Source organism: Antennarius striatus, chromosome 6, assembly GCF_040054535.1.
Source record: "Antennarius striatus isolate MH-2024 chromosome 6, ASM4005453v1, whole genome shotgun sequence".
NCBI lineage: Eukaryota > Metazoa > Chordata > Actinopteri > Lophiiformes > Antennariidae > Antennarius > Antennarius striatus.
In genome coordinates, this window is record NC_090781.1 from 9,945,316 (window position 1) to 9,966,848 (window position 21,533).

General features: G+C 39.1%; 1 protein-coding gene across 2 annotated transcripts in view; it reads right to left on the reverse strand.

Annotated features, from left to right (window-relative positions):
• Nucleotides 1-6,572: 6,572 nt before the first annotated feature.
• LOC137596590 (CD166 antigen homolog A-like) overlaps nt 6,573-21,533 on the reverse strand; it is a 39,660-nt gene continuing 24,699 nt past the window's right edge. The window contains exons 2-16 of one of the 2 annotated variants that reach the window (XM_068317250.1): nt 20,486-20,592; nt 20,050-20,266; nt 19,578-19,642; nt 19,030-19,117; nt 17,576-17,749; nt 16,466-16,590; nt 16,191-16,323; nt 15,927-16,045; nt 15,724-15,850; nt 14,819-14,940; nt 10,616-10,748; nt 9,896-9,925; nt 9,335-9,446; nt 8,351-8,486; nt 6,573-8,251 (exon numbers count right to left, since the gene is read on the reverse strand). In XM_068317250.1, the coding sequence (XP_068173351.1) occupies nt 8,384-8,486; nt 9,335-9,446; nt 9,896-9,925; nt 10,616-10,748; nt 14,819-14,940; nt 15,724-15,850; nt 15,927-16,045; nt 16,191-16,323; nt 16,466-16,590; nt 17,576-17,749; nt 19,030-19,117; nt 19,578-19,642; nt 20,050-20,266; nt 20,486-20,592 (1,655 nt within the window). In that variant the 3' untranslated portion in view covers nt 6,573-8,251; nt 8,351-8,383. The remainder of the gene's footprint in view (nt 8,252-8,350; nt 8,487-9,334; nt 9,447-9,895; nt 9,926-10,615; nt 10,749-14,818; nt 14,941-15,723; nt 15,851-15,926; nt 16,046-16,190; nt 16,324-16,465; nt 16,591-17,575; nt 17,750-19,029; nt 19,118-19,577; nt 19,643-20,049; nt 20,267-20,485; nt 20,593-21,533) is intronic. The other variant, XM_068317251.1, reaches the window with a different exon arrangement.

Here is a 21,533-nt window from a genome sequence, read left to right on the forward strand (position 1 = left end):
TAGCAGCTGGTTCATCTGTGCTGCTAGATGCTCATGGAGTGCTGTCAGCTTCTTTAGTCAGTATGTATGGATCATATTGGGGCCTGGTGCTGACCAACTCTTCATGTTTGACACTCTTTCTTGAATGTCTGCTATTGAGATGGTTATTACTTCTTGTTCTGGGAGGCTGCTGTGGTCAGTTCTCAGGTCCATTAGCCACTGGGCATCGGTGTTGTGTGATGCTTCTCTTTCCCCTATGCCCTTCCAGTATTTCTCCACCTCAGCTCTTGGTGGGTCTGACCAGCTGCTGTTATTTCCCTGCCACTGAGAGTACGCCTGGTTGAGTGGAGAAGGTCTTGTTTATTCTCCTGGCCTCAATCTCCTTGGTGTATCTCTTCAGCCGGGTTGCCAGAGCTGTTAGTCTCTGTTTGGCAGTTTTGAGTGCTTCAGGTATGGAAAGCTTGCTGTATTTCCTGGGTACCACTTTATTCACCATGTTCCCCTTCTGTGGCTCGGCTAGCTGGCTGACTTCTCTCCGTGTCGCCTTTATCTTGGCTCTAACCGTCTCATCCATGGAGGGTATTGCTTGTTATGCCCTGTATTGATCTTATATCCCAGCATCTCAAGAATTACTGTTGCTGTACTGTGAATCAGCTTGCTGGTCTTAGTTATGTTCCCTGTGGGGATGGTTCTTATTGCAGCATTCACATCTTCTAGCAGATCTTCCGAAGGTACTTGACAACTCAGCTTTGCTATTTTTCGGAGGCTCCAGGTTTCCATTTGGGTCACGATCGTCCTTATCAGGTCAGCAGCTCTTGTATTAAGGTTGTCTATGTCTCTTGGGGCTTGGTACCCAATCTCGGATTGTGGGGGGGGGGTGATATCCCCCCGCTGACCTGGCTTCCAGGCTCCTCCTTGCCGTAACATTGTTGTAGTATTTCATCCATCTCTAGTTGTGATAGCAGCTTTCTGTTACAGATGTTGGAACACTGGGCTAACAGCTGTTTCTTTGTTAGCCTTCACTGTGGGTTTCGAAGCATCCATTGGTTCCACATCTGTCCCATATATCCTCTCTCTCTGGGATTACTCCTATAGTAGCATTCCAATAACTCCGTATTCTCCGCCCTTGTCCATGTGTGTCTTTTTCCAGTAACCCATTTCTCATCAGATTGCCCTGGTTTCCTAGCAAGTGACGCGAACCTTGTTGACCCAGGTGACGTCCAAGCCGGTATGACTCTTTATTGTGTTCGCTCATGACTGAGGTAGGCTGGTATAGCATTAAGGGTCTTGCATAAGGACCCTCACTGGATAGTGTCCGCCATGACTGGGGTTCAAAACCACACCCTCCTGCATTCCAGACCACACCTCTCCTGCATTTGAGTAAGTTGACTGGATAATGTTTGTCCCGACCGAGATTCGACACATGACCTCCTGCATTCAAGTCAGTTGACTTAACGTAGGCTTTTTGTCAGTTATGCCCTTCATCCACACGACAACGCAGGTATCCGGGACGAAAACGCCGGCCAACGTCAAGTTTTTTGAAAACGCCAGGTATGCGTTGTCGTGTTGACGCTGTAACCGAAACCTTTCCTATCCAGGGGGCGTCTCCCTGCGACGAAAACCGCTGTGACCCATGTTTACATGTACACACAGAATGGATGGAGTTAAAACCGGATATTTTCTGACGGATAACAGCTCCATGTCGAAGACGCGCTTGACAGTTCGATATTTGCTCGTCTGTTTCTTTCTTTATGAGTCATAAGGTTTATATACTTATCTATTTATTTATTTATTCCTTCATTCATTCATTCATTCACGTTCCTTGCCAAAGCTGCCGACGCCAGTTCTGGGTCAGACCGGGATGCGCTGCCTGCTGGTGGGTGAACTCTGTGATGGGTGTGCTTGGTTTATAATGCCAAAACATTTGTTTTCATATGTTTGGTATGAAGTCTGATATTATTGTTTTATCGTGGAATTTCCACGGGTTTCCACTAGTACACTATATATATACATATATTGAAATATATTTAAGGAAAAAGCATTAAAATATAATAAACTTTTAAAATAAATATTAGGATTTCTGGTTATGTTAGGCCACCAAAGAAGGCTTTGCTGGAACTGACGGCCCACCACTGTTTTAAACACAGTGTTCAGCTGAGTTTGACATAGCAACTAAACTGTAATGATGATTCCCTTTAAAGATCACACAATTTTGACAGTTGTGGAATCAGGATAAACTTGATAATCTGCACAAATTAATGAGACGTCATAGTTACACTCTCAATTTACAAGCCTTCACGTATTTTTGTAAATACAGCGCTAAATGCGTAGAGGTGATCACTCTCTTGTATAAATTCTCTTGGATAAATTCTTCGTGTTATTTCTTCACCAGCCTGGTTTCCACTGGTGTCATCCATGTAAAAAATTAGCAGCTATTTGAAACTACAGTTTGAATACACAACTAAATATTATTTCAAATGGTTATGTCTGTATTTTATGGGTAAGGAGCGTCATCTCCCATAAAAAAATCATTTGGTTTTGTGTGTTTCTCAAAACTGAATAACACACAAAACCAAAATCATTTGGTGTTTTGTGTTGTTCAGTTATGAGAAACATAATGAACTTTTAAAAAAGGCTGTATGTTGCAAACTCTTCTTTATTTTAGGCCTTTCTGCAAAGTCAACAAATGTTATGCAGTACTTGAAATGATGTCTGTCTTTGCATAGAAACCACTGTCGGCATTTGTCCCAGTGGTTAATGTGCATATTTCATATCAAACAGGGATGTGACAAGTTGCCTCGAATATAGTACTCACTTGATCAGTCACAGAGAAACACACTCATATGAGCCCATTACTCAACTGGCATCTTGTGAGAATTTGTTATATGAGCAAGGATGCAGAAACCCAACTTAATGATGTGCAGGTGAACTTCAACCAAAACTAAACTATAGTTGAAAATGGTTTAGTTTTGTATCAAAAATTAAATTACTAGTATTAGATTTTCATTACTTTAATTTGATCCATCATCCTTGACCGCATTCTTTGTACAGAAAGCTTAGCTGGAAGGTGGAAAAGTTTATAAGTAAAATCATGTTTATACAATAAGTGTCTGATCACAAATTTTTATTTGCACCTCACAACAGTAGTTTGCGTTGTATGCAGCATTAAGCCACAATATACCGAGCTGGCACCTCAGAGGCCCCGCTGAACATGGGGTCAAAAGTAGGTGCTATGGAGTTTTTAAAAAAAGGGCCGGTAAAAGAAAACAAATTGCACATGCAGATACTGTATGTTCAAAGCTAAACATAAAAAAACAAGAACAACAACAAGATTAATTTGGAACAATAGGTATAAACGTTTTTTGGAAAATTCTAGAACAGTGACTGTTACATTTCTGTAAATCTGCCCCTTACAAGGATGACAGAGAATAAACAAATAGCGAAAATTAAATTGTATTTCAGATTATATAGCACAATAACTATGAGAGTATCAACCCTTGAATAATTCAGCATATGCAGCTGCATGATACATAACACAGGGTACATAGAAACCCATGTACTTGTCTGTCTTGTGGTACCTGTTAGACTTGGTTGAACTAGTTATTTCTCCTCTGGCAGACAGCATCTATCAGAAGTCAAACCAGCCTTGCCACCTTAGTGGTTTAACTGAAGTTTTCATTTAGTGTTCATAAGTTCTTACAGATGGTGCCAAATATTAGACTACTCTTTAACTTGTTCCATAAACTTTACTTTCTGCGTTAAAAATGGCATATTTCTCTCCCCAGGACATATTCATAGCAATAGTAATGTTTTTGTTTTGTGAAATAATGACAAAATCATACAGTCATCTCTAACTGTAAACAGATTTCTATGTGCATAACTTGATCTGACAGAAACAATATTTTTTACAGTGACAGCTTTGACCGTTTTATTTTGTTTATGAATGAGACCGGAAAAAAAAAATGCCACCGTGGAGCCTTTTATTTTTATTTAAGTATCCATTGGTATGCAAGAATTTCCTCTTTTTAAATCACTCCCGGTCTGTGCATCTTTTCAACTTCACATGTTACATTTAACAATTTGATTTGAACAACCTGGAATACTAATCCAAAAAAAAAAAAGCAGCTCTTTTTGACGTTCTGGAATCTAAAAAAACAAATCCAAAGTTTATGCACTCAAACCCAGGAACGACAGACACATCTAACACCTGTCCTTTTTTACAGTACATTTTTTAACCACAAGGTGGGAGCATAACCTTATTTTGGCTGGATTTATATACACAGGCCATGAAACAGAATCTTTCAGTGGACTCATGTTCAGAGTTCAGTTAGACCGAAAGTTTTTAACAAACTGTCGAAGCCACTACTGTGGCTGCCACTACCACAACATCAGGGAGTGAACCTTGAAGCCACATTCTCTTCTCCATTAACTTTGAGTAAATTTTGAAAAATTGTGTTTTAAATTGTATTTTAATAAGTTATTGATTTGATATATTCTAGGTTTTCATGACTCTGAATGCCAAAGCAATGAAATTAAACATCGCTGAATTCCTGTTCATGAATGAAGCCTTTTCCACTTCAGTAAGTGACTAAGGGTTTGCTACTGATGCTGCTCACTCTGAAAAAAAACCTCGAGTGCGGTTTTCAAAAATTCCTCTACAAATTCAAACATCATTGAGTCGATCTACACATCAACCCATGAGTTCCCACATCCTTCTATATTTTTGAGAATTATCAGTTGAAAAACATGAAAAGTGTGAGAGGAACCAGTCAAATACATTCCAAAGATATGGTAGAGCATTTGAACTTAATGTCTGTGTAGGTTCTCAGTCATCCAGGTCATGGTTATCCAAAAGCTGTTGAGTCGATCCACTTCTTCAGTTCTGAATAAGTTTCTTGGATGAGAGACGAAACGTCTTCAAGAACTTTCTTAACGTCCAGTGGATCGACTCAACAGCTTTTGGATTCGAACTTAAGAATCTGATCTAACGACTTCACGTGCAGAGTCCCTTTGTGTTAAGGTTTTTTTCACCAGAGATCTATGTAGTTCACGGTAGCTGTGAAATGAATGTAATGAAAAAGTAGAGTTTTTCTTCACAAAATGTAGTGAAGGGAACATTAACATGAGAAAATGGAAAGCAAAATAATCTTAATGTTTTAAACTTCCATGACAAAATGATTGTCAAAATGATTTGATCACAAGCACCTCTTACCAGATATTTGGGTTACTGTCTCCTGAGAAAAGTGGAAATAATGTCTAAATTGCACACGTCTTATTAAGGAATACTTGTATCATACTTCTTCTCCATTGGCTTTTCCCTTCAGGGATCGCCACAGAGAATCAGTTGCCTCCATCTAACCCTGTCTTCTGTATCCTCTTCTTTCACCCTAACTACCTCCATTTCCTCTTTCACTACATCCATAAACCTCCTCTTTGGTCTTCCTCTAGGCCTCCTACCTGGCAGTTCAAAACTCAGCATCTTTCAACCAATATATTCACTATCTCTCCTCTGGACATGTCCAAACCATCTCAGTCTGGCCTCTCTGACTTTATCTCCAAAACCTCTAACATGTGCTGTCCCTCTGATGTACTCATTCCTGATCCTATCCTTCTTGGTCACTCCCAGAGAGAACCTCAGCATCTTCATCTCTGCTACCTCCAGCTCTGTCTCCTGTCTTTACTTCTATCATACTATAGTACAATATATATATATACAATATAGTATATACACTATAATACTATAGTATAAAAATATTTTAAAGTAATTGTATTAATTCTGTATGCAAAGATTTTGAAGTTTTAAATAATTGTTCAAAACTCAATAATGTTCCCTTCATTCTGGATCAAACCCTGCAAACAACATATATCTTTATAATATTTTCAATCACAAATTCCCCAAAATATCAGAAATCCCATTTGTAAAAGGCTGGTATAGTCTGTCTTTCATCCAGGTAATCCTGACAGATTGAATCAGATGAAGCCAAACTTCTCTTTAGGTCAGTAAGACTCCTTTCTCAGATTTTTATTTTACATTTTCAGATTTCTAAAGCAGTGACAATTGCTTATTCACACTAGTTTGATTGTCAGTCAGTCAGTCATCTTCAGTTTACCACCGCTATATCTGCCGCAGCGGGTCACAGGGAGCTGGAGCCAATCTCGGCGGCATAGGGCGGGAGGCGGGGGACACTCCGGGCACGACGCCAGTGCACCGCGGAGCCACACACAAAGACACAACCATGTGCACACACTCATTCCTACTGGCAATTTGGAACAGTCAATCAACCTGAAGCGCATGCTTTTGGAGGTGGGAGGAAGCCGGAGAACCCGGAGAGAACCCACGCAGACACGGGGAGAGCATGCGAACTCCTCACAGAGCGGGACTCGAACCCAGGCCCGCCGTGTTGTGAGGCTGCAGCACTAACCACTGCGCCACCGTGCCGCCTCATCCACACCAATATATCGTTATTTTTTAATATCTTACTTATTTTTGTAGCGGTTGTCTGCTGTGTTGCAACCATCAATCATTCTACACCACCACACATTCTGCTCATGTACACAACATGAAAACATTTCTGAAGTGTATTTGTCTTTATTTCAAAAGATGATTGGATGAAAAAATGTGAAACATATGACAGCATAATTAATATTCAGTGGACATAACTTTTCCAAATGTACACTTTATTTTAAACAAAAGTACAAAAACAAACATCAGGTATTTACAATACTTGCATGGCAATGTTCACTTTCTTTGGTCATTCTTCCAATTTGATGATTTTTAAACAAGGCAGGAAACAAACAGCAGCTTGGAGGTCTGAGATGATCACATGCTGAATCTATATTCAACCAAGCACTGAGCGACCTACTGAAGACTCAAAACCTAATTTAATTTTTGTTTGGTCTGAAAGCCATTCCTCAAAAACTTTAAGTCGTATTGTGAATTGAAGTGACGATTACTGAATTTGCCTACCAAATTTTTTCTTAATTATCATTATTGTGTACAATATAAATAGCAAAAAGAAAATTAAAAGCACAGACTTCACAATAACATCCTTGTCTTGATATATTTTCAAATTCCCCTCATTGCTCTTAAAAGGACCAAAAAGTGTGACATGTACAGCTGCGCTTATTCCATCTTATTCTACACAAAACTGACGTGAAAACATGAATCCTAGTGCACATCACAATCTGAATGAAGAACAGGTAGATTTTCAAAAGAAGGAAATGGGCAAGCACTGCATCCGTACTGTGTTCTTGACTTCAAAATGATGTCGTAGCTGCACAAGTAATCGTACCTCAACACTGATGGAGCACAAATCGAGTATCCCTCTAACGCATTCACAGCTGAATTGAAAAAAATTCTTTCACTCCTACAGGAAGGAAGAGGCTTCCCTAAAGTGTGAAAAGAAACAATGGCTTTTAAACAATCTGCGCAGCTCATCTGAATCCAACTGAATCACGCTAAAACATTCTTCCGATAATCTACCTGTTTGTGTTATACAGTATGTGGCTATGGTAAATGCACAGTACATTTGAAAAAAGTTATGGGAAAAATGAATTGTTTTTCCTTGTAGAGAGTTACAAACAATCATAGAGCAAAAAAACAAACAAAACAAAACATGTAACACCAAAAACTCACCATCTGGCACATCACCGTCTTAATGCAATGCAACAAGTAAATCATACCATGCTGAGTATAAGAATATACCCTTAGCCCTTTCAGGAAGTTCATCTCAAATTCAACATCTCTCTTAAACCTGAATTACCATGAAATGATTGAATAAAAAGCAGATTTGGTACTAACGTTGAAGGCAAAGGTTGTTTTGACTGTAATGACTTGACAACATTGACGTTGATGTCCCTCGGTTCCTCTGGGGAGCCAGCAATTGACTGCAGACTAATGCGGGCCTACTTCCATACAGCAAAGGCAACTGGTCTAGTAGTCTACTTGCATCATCTAACAAAAACCTAAAGATCTGCATTTTCACTGTTTTCTCAAATTTCATTCTAACAAATATGAATCCTAGTAATAGACAAGATTACACGGGTATCAGTAGTGCAGACAAAGTTATGCATATAACATACAGTTTCTGTTTTTTTTGTTTGTTTTGTTTTTTAATGGAAAGTGAAGGTTGGAGGGGCTTGGGGGGGTTGGATGTTTTTTTTAGTTAAATTCTCCCTGAAAACAGATCCAAACGGTCTTCATCCCAATGTACACTTGTTTTTCCCCCAAAGAAAGAGGTGAAGAGAAATGTGCAAAAGTTTCATGTTCTCACTGCAAAGAAAAGATAAAAATAATGATGTTATTCAAAAGATAGTGACTGTCTTAGCCTCGGTCTATTTATGCATGCAATGGGAGTGTTTTGTTAGCTACCTTTCACATTCCCAAAGGATGATTGCCGTTTCTTTACACCTCAGCTTTCTGGCTGTTCTCCTCCACTTTCTCTTCTAGTTTTTTCTCCTCCTCAGAGGACCCATCCTCCTTCTCACCAGTCTTCCAGGTTCCTTGCCTATTCAAAATAAAAGATTGAAACCTTATATACTGATAATCCTAGTGTTTCTCATCCTTTGTATGCAAAAAGATGTATTATATACTTGGTCCACAAGAATTAAATGAAAGCTGTACATCTCCCTGTGTAGCCAGTATGTACTTTTACCTTGTAATAATGGACCTTTTCTGTACATAATAATATTTGTATTATCAATCAAACTCTAAGCCCTCATCAAATCTCAATCAACTCTTTACCGTGGAAAACAAAACTAAAAATATATAAATGAAGGTATTAAAGGGAACAATACTCTTATTAAGTGTTGGCAAAGTGAGCCAGTCACGTGCAGCTTTACCTGTGAAATGGTTTTTCAAGTTACAAATATCTATCATTCATTGTCTACCGCTTGTGAGGGGTCGTGAGCATGGCTGGAGCCTAACCCAGCTGACTCGCGGGTGAGAGGCGGGGGACACTCCGAGCACAAACAACCACATGAAAGACAAACAACCACTCACGCACACACTCACACCTACGGGAAATTTGGAAATGATCAATTCACCGTAGCTGCATGTTTTTAGAGGTGGAAGGAAGCTGGAACCCCGAAAGAACCCACGCAGACACAGGGAGAACATATAAACTCCAAACAGAGCAGGAATCGAACCCGGAACTAACTTGCTGTGAGGCGAAAGTGCGACCTACCCACTACACCACCGTGTCGTCAGTTACAAATATAATTTATACAAAAACTGTGGAGAAGGAGTCTAAAAATATCACATTTTAGTATTTACATTTCACACAGTGACACAATGTTTTAGAGTCTGGTGTGAATCCTTCACTTTGTAACATAAGAATGTCATTGATGGTCTTACTTTGTTTTCTTCATGTAGACCCAGTATACCAGGCCTATAACCAGAGTGGCGATGAGGAGGCCAACTACAACTCCAACCACTAGCTTGGTTTGGTCGCTACCCTGTGATTGGTCTGTAACAAAGATACAAACACAAACATTAGGGGCAAGGAAACACCTGTCAGTATGAACTCCCAGCATGGATGCATATGAATAAAGGGAGGAATAACAGTTAATATGTGCAAGAAATGCATTGATGAGTGGCCACATCCACACTGCATATGGTCATTGACTTAAATGCTAATGACAGACATCCTTTGTTTTTGATTCACTGCATCAGCCAATGGGATTATGGGCAATGCTGACCTTCTGTCAGGATGCTGGCAGCTTCACTCCTTTTCTCCCCTTGATATCAGTAATTTATTATGGTTTTCCAGAGCCCAAGGTAGAGGAGAGTATTTAAGAGCCTTCATTCATAATATAATAGCAATCAGTAATCACCAATCTTAATTCCCCTTTACTGTTTAATTATTCCCCCCTCCTCCCACCATCTCTGTCAAGCAAAAAGACTGCTACAACTTACCTTGTTTATCCACTCTCACATCCTCAAATACTGAAATCAGATATAAAATAAAATTAAGGTCCAACCAAAAAGAGAAAAAGAAACAAGGATGTACAGAAGAATTACTACTCTATTTCTATTCTATTTTTGCATGCAAATAGTACAGAAGGAATAGATTAAATCCAGCATCCCAACATACACGCAGAGCATGGGAAAAAACAAGAGATGAAATGTCTCAGACATACAGGAATGAGGAAGAAAGGGAGAGCAAATAATGAAATTAAAACCACAAGCTGTTGGACAACAATGTGCTGAGTGTTAATGCATGCATCACATGTTGAGTAATTTCATGTTAATGAAAAGTTAGGCATACAAACATTATAACAAACAAGTATTGATTTTTTTGTGTGCATCTAATTCATATATCATGTACCAAATGATGTTTTTCTTCTCATCTTTAACAACTTTTTTCTTTCCAAGTTTTTTTGGTTTTACAAAGTAGACATAAGACAAACCCCCTAAAAAAGAAGCCGAAAAAAATAGGACTGAGAAAAGGCTTTTTCCCTCAAGTACATACCTGCTAAAATATAAGCATCTCAATATTACTAGGTCAACATGCAAATTGAGAGAGTCAATGAGAAAATTAGGAAAACATCCACAAAGGCAAATTATTGAGCTAGGCTGCAGAAATAATAGACATCAGAGACAGACGAGGAGACTAGACTGTCACTTTGTACTTACGGGATGACACATATATAGCTTGGGTGTCCGTGCCAAACTTATTGGACACCGTACAAGAGACAGTCAGATTTGCAGTAGGCACCACCATGATCTTGTGTGTTATCTTTCCATTGATGAAAGGACTCGCCTCAAGCTGAACAATAGGAGAAATAAATCATTTAAATGTCTGACTTTATTGTATTAATAACATAAAAACACCCCCCCCCAAAAAAAAACCAAACCCCAAACCAAAACAAACAAACAACAAACAGGCCTGCAAGAAGAGCATATTTTGTACCACTAGGGGGGGATGTTGGATTGATCTATGACTCAAGCATTAGATGAAAAAGACAGTGTGTGTGTGTGTGTGTGTGTGTGTGTGTGTGTGTGTGTGTGTGTGTGTGTGTGTGTGTGTGTGTGTGTGTGTGTGTGTGTTGTGTGTGTGTGTGTGTGTGTATCTGTGCGTGTGTGCGTGTGCATGTGTTTGTGTGCCTCGGGATATAGACACTTGACTCTCGGAGGAGAACCTTAGACACAAAGACAAAATGCCAACACCCTTTTCACATCCTCTACACAAGAGAATGTGGCATAATTGTAAATATCCTTTATTGAGCCCATATTTAAGCCTGACGTTATTCACTCTCAATAAGCTTTAAAGAAGGGACCTGGGTAAAACACATACTGCTTGACTGACATGTTAAAACCAAATTATTTTTTGCTGAAAGAATTTTATACACTTATGCAGGTAAATAACTGCACACAGATTCAGCTTTGTGGTTATTTTTGAGGTTTAAAGACTTGTGAAGGCAGAAGGGATCCATAAACATTGTCGTCATGACAGGTCACATGAAATCACGTGTGCTGCGTTTGAAATTTACTAAGAAATTTACTCGACTACCAATTTAATTTTGACTCGATGTTGAAAAATGTGAGAGCTGAGAAACTGCTACCAGTGAACGTCCTGTGCAAAAAACCAGGTAGCTTTCAGTCCCAATGCAGCACAGCGTGATAAAACACAAAACAGCAAATATCTCAGGATTAAGACCGCTGGTTGTGCTGCTTCTTAGAGTCCAAGGGGAAACAACTTAAAGATCTTATAGGTAGTCCTCAACATACGAACAACCGCCCGCCGCCATGTCCGACTACCGTAGTTCCCCTTTTTACCACAATCAATGCAGAGCAGCGTAGCGTCAACACCCCATACATTAAGATTGTGATGTGATGTCAAAATAAGTCAGCAAATATTAGACCAAGTGAAGTTTGCCCTGATGTCAGACTTCTTGAGTCCTTTTCGGTTTTCCTGTTGGTTCATCATCTGCAGCATTTCTTTTGCCCACATCTCTGTGAACTTTGAGCAGGGAACAAACGCACAATGTATTTATGCACATGGAGACGATTGAAAACATCAAGTCTGCAGACAATTCAAGTTAGCCAGCAATGTACGTAGACTACACTATGGGCTTTCTGTTTTTTATTGACGGGATGTCCACCTGTAGGAACTAAATGATGTGGTAACCAATTTAAATAGGAACCAATTTAAATAATACAACTTACAGCTGCATATGGAAATTTCTGAGGTGACTTTGTTGATGATGTTTAGATGCTGTTGCTGAGACATGTGGAGTCAAGTGTGCACCTGAGTCCCATACAGAGTGACAAACAGATTTGACTTTGACTTGATTCAAGAACAATATTCTTTTCATGTGTTTTTGATGCACAAACATTAAAGAAACATCCCATGAGTGAATGACACATGGGTGACTGTTATCTGCAGCGGAAAAAGCAGAAAGCACACCTGCGGCTGCTGAGTCACTCATAGCGACTTCATCCATGGCTCAAATAAAAGAATCACCATATGGAACATCTGCTACATCCTGCTGAGGCGCTGGATGAACTAATAGAAGCTCACCTGACATGCGAGAACATGCTGGCGGAGTGAGCCACCTGGTAATGTTCAAGGTACTGTCTGTCAATGATTAGCTAAGCATTATGTAATGTCAACAGGAAGTTAACTTGATTAGATTGGTATTGGCTTCTTTTAGTACTTTTTTTTAAATGCATGTATTCACATTAAGTGCTGGCTGCGTTTTGCTTATTGGTCTACTCCCTGCGCCTCCATTTGCTTTTATTTGCAGACTCTCCCATTTTTCCACTATGACTCACTCTGTACTATTTTTGTCAGAGTGATTGATATTGGATGATTTGGTTGTGCCCTCTTCCTCTTGCCTGTCAGAGCATAGAGAGCTGCCTTTCCCCCTGCTCTTCTCTGCTTTCTCACATCAGTGAGCTTTATTTGTTCCCAGCCGTCGTACTTTGATGGAGAACGCAAAATATTCTATTGTGCTGTTCAGCTGAGGTGCACATAGGGCTCTGTGTTGTGCCATTACGCATGATGCAGTGGGTGGACATGACTTCATACTGCCCAGAAAACCCTGTTTATTGTGAGCAGATACCAAACAACTACTCATTGCTCGTGATTTGCACTAATAATAGGGAGTGACAAGAATACAGCCTTTGCGTTTGAATCCTTCAGGAAAAAGTCCTGCTGTGTTCTAAGCCGACTGGATGACGTGAAGCAGATTCTTTTGAACTTGTGGAAGGATATACATAACATAAAAATTCTAACACAGCTGTTGCTTTTTTTTTTTCATAACCAAAGACTGACTTCTTTAAAGGGAAAAAGGGCAAACGAGTCTTAATGATGTGTTTCTGTTCCTTCCATGTAAGTATTTTGAAAGTTGTCATTGATACTATTTTTTTTAAATTAGTGGTTTGGTTAATAAAATTAAGCATCAACCATCACTTCAGGTCTAAAATACTATTTTCCTTCACAGGGTTGTTTGAACTTCTTTATGTGCCCTTTTTAAGCAGACACCCCTCCCTCATAGTAGTTTTTAGTGTTAATCGTGAGCCCCCCCCCCCCCCGCCTCCTGCAGTAAAATAGAACATGCAACATGTAGCTTTATTGTTTGCAAATCAATAGAAAAAAGCCCTCCTGGAAAACGCTGGCATTTCAGGCAGGTTTTGAAAATAGTGTTATGTGCAAAAACAAATTCTGAACAAAAAAGATGATTATGACAGGACTGCAATCCAGTCAGAACATGAAATAAATACTACTATCTGCAATGTATACATTCAGAATTGTTAAACAAAAAATTTTAAAAAATATGTCAGACCTGAAAGCCTTGCCGGTTTATAAAGTAAAAATAGCAGCACATTTAACTTTGAACATGCAAGCATTTGGTGAAGTGTCCTCTTGCAGGATTAGTTTGCACAATACGCTACAATAGCACCCAGCATGCTGGCGGCCCTCATAACATCACCATTGTACGCAAAACAGCAGCACAAATTGATTGATTACTTTGAAGTGCTGTTTCATTACAACAGAAAAAATGTCAGCTTGATATTTGACATGCTAGGGTGGTAGGGTTAGCAGGACGGCATGGCTTTTCTTGACAAAATAACCAACCAAGTTTATAGAATATTTGTTTTCTTGAAGCAATGTGTTTTCTTGCCCCAGCAGCTGTTTCAGTGGTGTAAATGTTACCTTGGTAACCACACAGTGTGACAAATCCACTAGGACTGAAATCTTGTATTTTGTATATAAAAAAATATTGTCAGCACCAAATAATAACTCGAATTTTCCTTTCCACTATCACTTTCTTTGGCAAAATTCAGTTTTGCGTAATTATTTCTTCGTGCTATTTTTGATCTCATAGATAATTTCTCCCATTTATTTTTTATTGCAGCCTTTATCCTCATCACTTCTTGGGGTTGTGACAGTAACCTCGCATTTGAACTCAGTTGTCAAGTCGGCTGCAGGCTAGCCTATTAAAAGTGACAAAATGTCACAGCTCCCCAAACACAGAATTTAGGAAATCCGAAGCATCAGTAGACCTATTATTTTGTCATTTCACGATGCACTTCCTGTCACAAGGTTCCACATTCACATGGGAACCAAAAACAGAACCTTACACCATACTGAATGTATACTGAATGTATTTTTAAAGGTATTTTCATATAAAATTGATATATTTACATGAAGTCATACAGTATTACTGCAACAAGAGCAGAAGAATGTGAGTGAATAAGTAAAGGCTTTATATAACAAATAAATGTATGCTCATTTATAAATACATTCATTGATATGACATTTAGAAAAGATAACAACTGCTGTTGATTTAGTTATGACAAAAACGATGCTTTCAGTGTGTGCATGCCTACCAAAGTGCCATTAATGCTCCAGGAAACAGCCGGCTTCGGAGAACCTTCTGCCTCACAAAATAAGACTTTATGTTGGCCGTCCTCGCCACGCTGTTTGGACAGCTGCTTGATAACTGGAGCACCTGCAACAGGATGGATCTCTTCAGATAACAGTGAATGAGAAAAAGGGTTTGAAAAGAACAAACTTTCTGGGAAATATTTGAATTTGCTGTATCATAAGAAAAGACATAACAAATGTACAGACACAAATACTTTTGTGTCTCCAGAGGAAATAGTTGTGATACTCAGGTGTTGTGATACATCTTAGTATCACAACACCTGAGTATCACAACTATTTCCTCTGGAGACACAAATACTTTTGTGTCTCCAGAGGAAATAGTTGTGATACTCAGGTGTTGTGATACATCTTAGTATCACAACTCTGATACTGATCCTCCATAACGCGGTATAGGAGTTTAATTATTTTACATGCAAAGATGTGTGGGTTCTTCTTGTGTTTTATTGAATTACTATTATTTTTGAACTGCGATCTTCAGATATTTGGCTCATCCACTCCAGGAGGAAGCTCTACTCATATTATCACAATAGCTCTACAGCTAGGGTACTAACTTAGCTTACCATACAGAAGGATGCTGTGGGAAACCACTGTTAAATGTCAACCAGTGTCGCTTACAGGTCACAAACTAACACGTTATCCGCTTTGTTTCATATAAAAATGGTCTCTCTTTCAATAAATCTTTTACATGTACAATTTAGGGAACTTTTTCAGACTTATATTTTTTTGACGGTTGTATATGCTGAGCTTACGGCAATCGACTTCAGATTCATATTTCCTAAGTTATGAGAGTGGAATCAATCTTCTAAACAAACTAAACCCCGAGTTCGAGTTTCCTTCAAGGCTTTACCTTCAACAACCAGTTCAAAAAAATCTTTTCGGCTGAGGAGACCCATCACCACATCACACTCGTAGCGGCCAGAGTCAGAAAAAGACAACTTAGTAAACTTGGGCTCTTTTTCAAGTTTAATATTGTCCTGAAACAAAGAAAAAGAATATCAGCACCATGAATAAGAAGACTTAGCTTGACTTCAGCTTTGTTATGTCTCCTACCTTTGTCCATGAGACTGTAGCCTTAGCAGAAGAGTCAATCTGGAGATTTATATCTAAGGTATTTGTCTCATCCAGACTCTTTGTGACCTTTCCAGAGGGGCTTAAAGTAATATCTAAGTCTGGAAAACAAAGATGAAGAATATGCTGAACAACGACACAGCAAATGAGATAACAGGTGAAATAGAAAAATCACAAAGACAATGATGCTGGTGTTTCCACACCACTGTCATTCCATCTTTCAAGAAATATAGCACAATGACTTACATTGTACAATGATGTCCTTAGATGATTCCATTGATGGGTCATCAACGAGGGAGCATTTGTATTCACCAGTGGTGTCCCGGGACACATTTGTAATGGTGTAAGAATCTGCGTTTTCCACTTTCACCAACTCCCCCTTCAATGACAAAAAATGGTATCTGATTCATTTACAAGGCCTTATTGAAAAGGTGCAGAATATTATAGTTTCAGCTGCAAAGCTGCACGAGCGCATGGGGACTTCTAAATGTGTTCTGTGTGATGCTGAGGAGTGTGTATACCTTAAGGTGGAAGTTAAAACTGGTAGGAGCAGGGTTCCCATCTGCCAAACATTTCAGAGTCACATTGTCTCCTTCTAGTAGTGGCTCCTGTGCACTGACCTGAAGGACAATGTTCTCTGTGGAGTCTGTGCAGAAATTAGGAAACAGAATGTGAGAGTGAGGATGTGCATTAAGGTACATTAGTTGAGTGTCAGCCCACAGCAGCTCACCGCAGGGACTGCAGAGGCCGACTGTGTCAGTACGAAATAATAATGACCAACTTCAAAATGCAGAGGAGGAGAGTTGGTGAATTGCACATTCTCAAACGGTCCAAACTCAAAAGGTATGATAGCATTTTAATAAAGACTGAAACACCACAGTTGGGTTGTAGTCCATGATGACAGCTGAGGGGTTATTTGGTTTTTATTAGTAGTTTTTGTGTTAGGATGTTGCTGATGCAGCTTAGACAAGCTCAGTGAGACACAGTATATGTTGGGGAAAAAAAGAGGAAAAAGTACAGGTGTGGTAAGAGTAAGACTTTGAATCTCTACATCTCAGATGATAGAGATATATTTTTGAACAGAACAAAAAAAACCCTTACAATTATTTTTAATAAAATTCAAATCATGTCAAAATTATTTTCTAAAACAACAGAACACATCTGAACTCTCAAAGTATCACAAGACTCACAAAAAATTTGACTGAGGACATTCTCATCCGAGACAAGTTAAAACTGTTAACACCAATATGGAAAACATAAAGAATGCAAAAAAAATAATAATGTGAGACTAAATTTGATTTTGTAAATATTGAAAGAAAAATCCCCCCAAAATGTCAAAAAAGACATCACACGTTCACTCTCAGAAAGATAATATTTTAGTCAATAAAAATTTGTCAAAATATCTTTATTCTTTTTGAAGTTATGCTCTTGAATAAAAACGATTACACACCAAAAGACAGCCTTGACAAACACATGGAGCCACCACCAACCAGCATTTTAGTCATTCATTTTGTGTAGTTGCTCTGACAACAGCTCTACTGATGAAAGCAATTTGTGCAATTTAGAAAGTGTGACCAGAGACCGTTGTTAGGAAGGCAATGGGAGGGGGGGTAGGGGGGTTGATGACTCACAGGTGATAGTGAAGGTAGCTGGAGAGGACAGCATCTCCGCCCCCACGGTGGGCTGAGTGCTGCAGGTGAACTGGGCGTCTGTATCTTCCTTTTCGGCTGAGTACTCAAGCAAAGAAGACGTAGTTGAAAGGCCAGTAAGGGCGTCCACAGACACCTCGGCCTGGATGGAAATCCCTGGACAGAAATAGAGGCAACTGTCTGACCGAACAAAGTAATGACCAAAAACACTGCATTCACACCGCTGGAGAGCCAGGCGCAATTCATCACTGAATGAAGGGAAAGTGTTTCCCACACAGACACAAATAGCACAGCTATCAACAGCAACTAAGGTACATCTGAGGAATCTTTTGAGACTTTTTCTATATTTATTCTTTTGTCTGTCGAGAGAACATTCCATTTGTGATTGATCAAGTTGTGGAAAATCTCAGTTGGCTCTGTCCCATCTACTGGCAATCCCTTATTTTCTCCAGAGAAAGGAAAGAGACATTCTCTGACATAACTGTCTCAACTCAGGTTATATTACAATAGTCAAACTGTGACACTGTGACAAAAGGCAAATAATACAGCAAAACATACATTGTAAAATATCAGTGCTTAAAAAGTCTGCTGCTGATTTAAATTCTACAGTAGTACCTCGAGATCAGAGCTGCTCCACATAAAAGATTTTCCAAAAGATCCCTCTGTCCATATTTGTGTTTGACATACAATCAAAATCCAAGATACGAGCCATGCTTTGTGCTACCGCCACTAGTTGGCAGATGGATATCACACCAGCTCAGACCGGATCTCGTTGTTGTTCGTGGAGTAAAGACGTAGTGCGTGTGTTCTCGTGACCTTTGGGTTTCCTTTCATACGTTATCCTAGTTTAAGTAACTTATATATAATTAATTATTCACAAGTAAAGTACTCAGGTCTATTTGCTGATAATAAAAAAAAAGTGTGTTATAATTTAGAGGGGTCTGGGGCTTTTTAACAAGGTTGGCATGGATTTAAAATGATTTTAGCTGTTTTAAATGGGGAAAATATGTTTGGTTTAAGAGTTTAGCCATGGAACGGATTAAACGTGTATCTCAAGGTACTCCCGTACCAGATTATTTGTCCTCTGATTCAAAAACAGTTTACATCTCAAAACTGACCAGCTACACTGAGGCAGTTCTCCTCCACTGACCAAACAACTCTGGTGGTTATGAGACACATTCATCGGCACGCAGAGTCAGCATGTCACTCATTAGCGACAAAATGATTATCCAAGAAATCTTAAGTCTGAGTAAATTATGTTCTATCGGACATACTTAGTAGATCAGTCATTGGAAATAAAAATCACTTTTCATCAAGCAGCAAGGAACTATGAAATGTTATGAGATTTGACTTGACATTGCACTGATGGTCATTTCTCTAATTCATGTAGATATTCTTAGAAATATGAACTTATTATATTTGAGCAGAACACTCACCTTTCCCATCAGCCACCAGAGGTTTGTTGTTCTTCAGCCATGTGATATTTGCAGCTGGATTTGCATTGCTTGCGATACAAGTACCCAGCTGTAAAACAAACCAAAACGAAACAATCAGCATTTGGAAAAAAAAAAAGCCAAAGAGCTGCACTGAAGAAGAAAAGCTAAGTTCACTTTATCAGGAATTTAGATTATATCTGTTTTAGAAGAAAAAAAAACCCCTGAGAAAATGAGCTCTTTTAGCACCTTCTGAGCACCAGGGGCAAAAGTAGTTTTCTACACAATATATCATTAAATGGCATAAAGAACTTTTAAAAGCTCCTCAGATCCTTTCATTTCAGTTGCAAGTTGGAGTGAGTTCTACTTCTGCTAATTCCTGAGAATCCCTACAAAAAAACCAACAACAACAAACATTCCTGCAGTGAGGTCTCTCGACATGTCACTCCCACACTCAAATCATGGGAATAATTTCATTTGTTGGATTATTTTTATTATTATATAAGATATAATTATACACTTACATACAGTAGATATCAATAAAAACCCACCTTAGTAAGTTTGCCAATCTCTAGTTCCTCTGCTTTATCAGAAATCTGTAGATCTGTGGGTCTCTCTACAACACATACAAAAATGCGTTAATGCCTAAGACAGATTTTACAACTGATCTGTGAGTGTTTTGCTAATAATAATAGTGATGATAATAATAATGATAATAATAATAATAATAATAATAATTTAAAAAATGATACTAATAATAATGTTAGATAGATAGATAGATAGATAGATAGGTAGATAGATAGATAGATAGATAGATAGATAGATAGATAGATAGATAGATAGATAGATAGATAGATAGATAGATAGATAGATAGATAGATAGATAGATAGATAGATAGATAGATAGATAGATAGATAGATAGATAGATAAGATAGATAGATAGATAGATAGATAGATACTTTAATAACCCCAGAGGAAATTGTACAAATTGTAATGTGGGTTGTGTAAGAGCTTTAACTCACTGTAGATCACCACATTGACTGGGTTTTCTGTGATGTCGGCACCAGTCACCATCATGCAGGTGAAGGTGCGTTGATCGAGCAGTGTGGCGGCGGACAGCAGCAAGCTGGAGTTGGCGGCCATGCTCACACGATCCTTGTATTCATTGGTGGCGCTGACTAAGAACGGTTGGTCTCTCTGCTTGACCAGCAGGTCTCCTGAAAGGCCCTCTCCTTTGTTCTGGAAACCAGAGCAGGGTTCACTTGTTCATGTGTGTCACGTGTGGTAACGGCTCCCAGTTGGAATGATAGCACATGGTGGTCATGCTGTCATACGGATGGACAGACGCCTGCTCTAATGCACCGCCTGGGCACTCAGACTGGGCGTGGTCCAGACATGATAAATGGGTGTCAGATGGACTTCACCCGTTTAAATCCATTAACCTTAGCAGTGACTTACATATTTCCATTTGGTGATCAGGACATCCTCTGCATTTATGGCTCCACTTTTGCATGGGATCTCAACTGTTTCTCCATACATTCCAACAACCGTCTCCAAACCGCTGACTATGAGAAAGACAAGCAGGGGCACATTTTCAATTACTTTTTTTTTCTCCATCTGGTCAGACACATCACAGCATTACATTTTGTTACCTAAAATGATTCTGAGCACAAGGTCCTTGCTCTCTGTATGTGTTTGACCGAAACGTGTTGGTAGCACTTAATGGTTGGCAAATTGAATTGTACAAATTGTACAGCTCTCTTACTAAAAAGAAAAAAATAAAGAAAACGAAACATTTCCTGCCCTAAATTTTATTCAGAACATTGCCATGGAGACAAAGTGCTTGAGAGAAGGATGAGAGGAGGGGCCAGTAGAAGTGTCTCAATGGCCCACGATGAGGGATTAGAGCCAGAGGGCCGCGGGGGGAAGCAGGGCTGCCATGGTCAGACTGAAAATGAGGCAAGGTTCTGTTTTCTGCTAGTCAAGTTCAATTTTCAGAGCTCACACAACTGAGACTAAGGTAACATACAACCACACAGTCTACAGCACTACACTAAGCTTGTGCGTGTGTGTGTTCTTGTGTGTGTGTGTGTATTGATTGCAGCTGCAAACTCTGGTGCCATATAGTAACTGCGACAAAAGTTTAATCCACTCCCTCCTTCTTTACTTCTCAGACCTCAGACGTTTAAAGGTTTTCTCAGAGTGGTGTAAGACGGATCATTTAATTTGCTTTGTGCGTGATACTCATTTGAATCCTATTTGGATGAAAGTACATGCTTTTCCTATGGTTACCTTTGTCTACAAGAGGGCAGAGTCACAACAGGGACGCCATAAGGATGGTTTCTTGTGATGGAATGATGAGATGAAAAGTTCAAAGGTGTATAAATATCTGTTTTATTCATGTTAAACTTTATGTTAATTCCTTTTTCACATTCAGACTCTTGACACAAGGTCATAAATTTGTGATATATTCCTCTTAAAAAAACAGTTTTTCTCAGCACTCTGC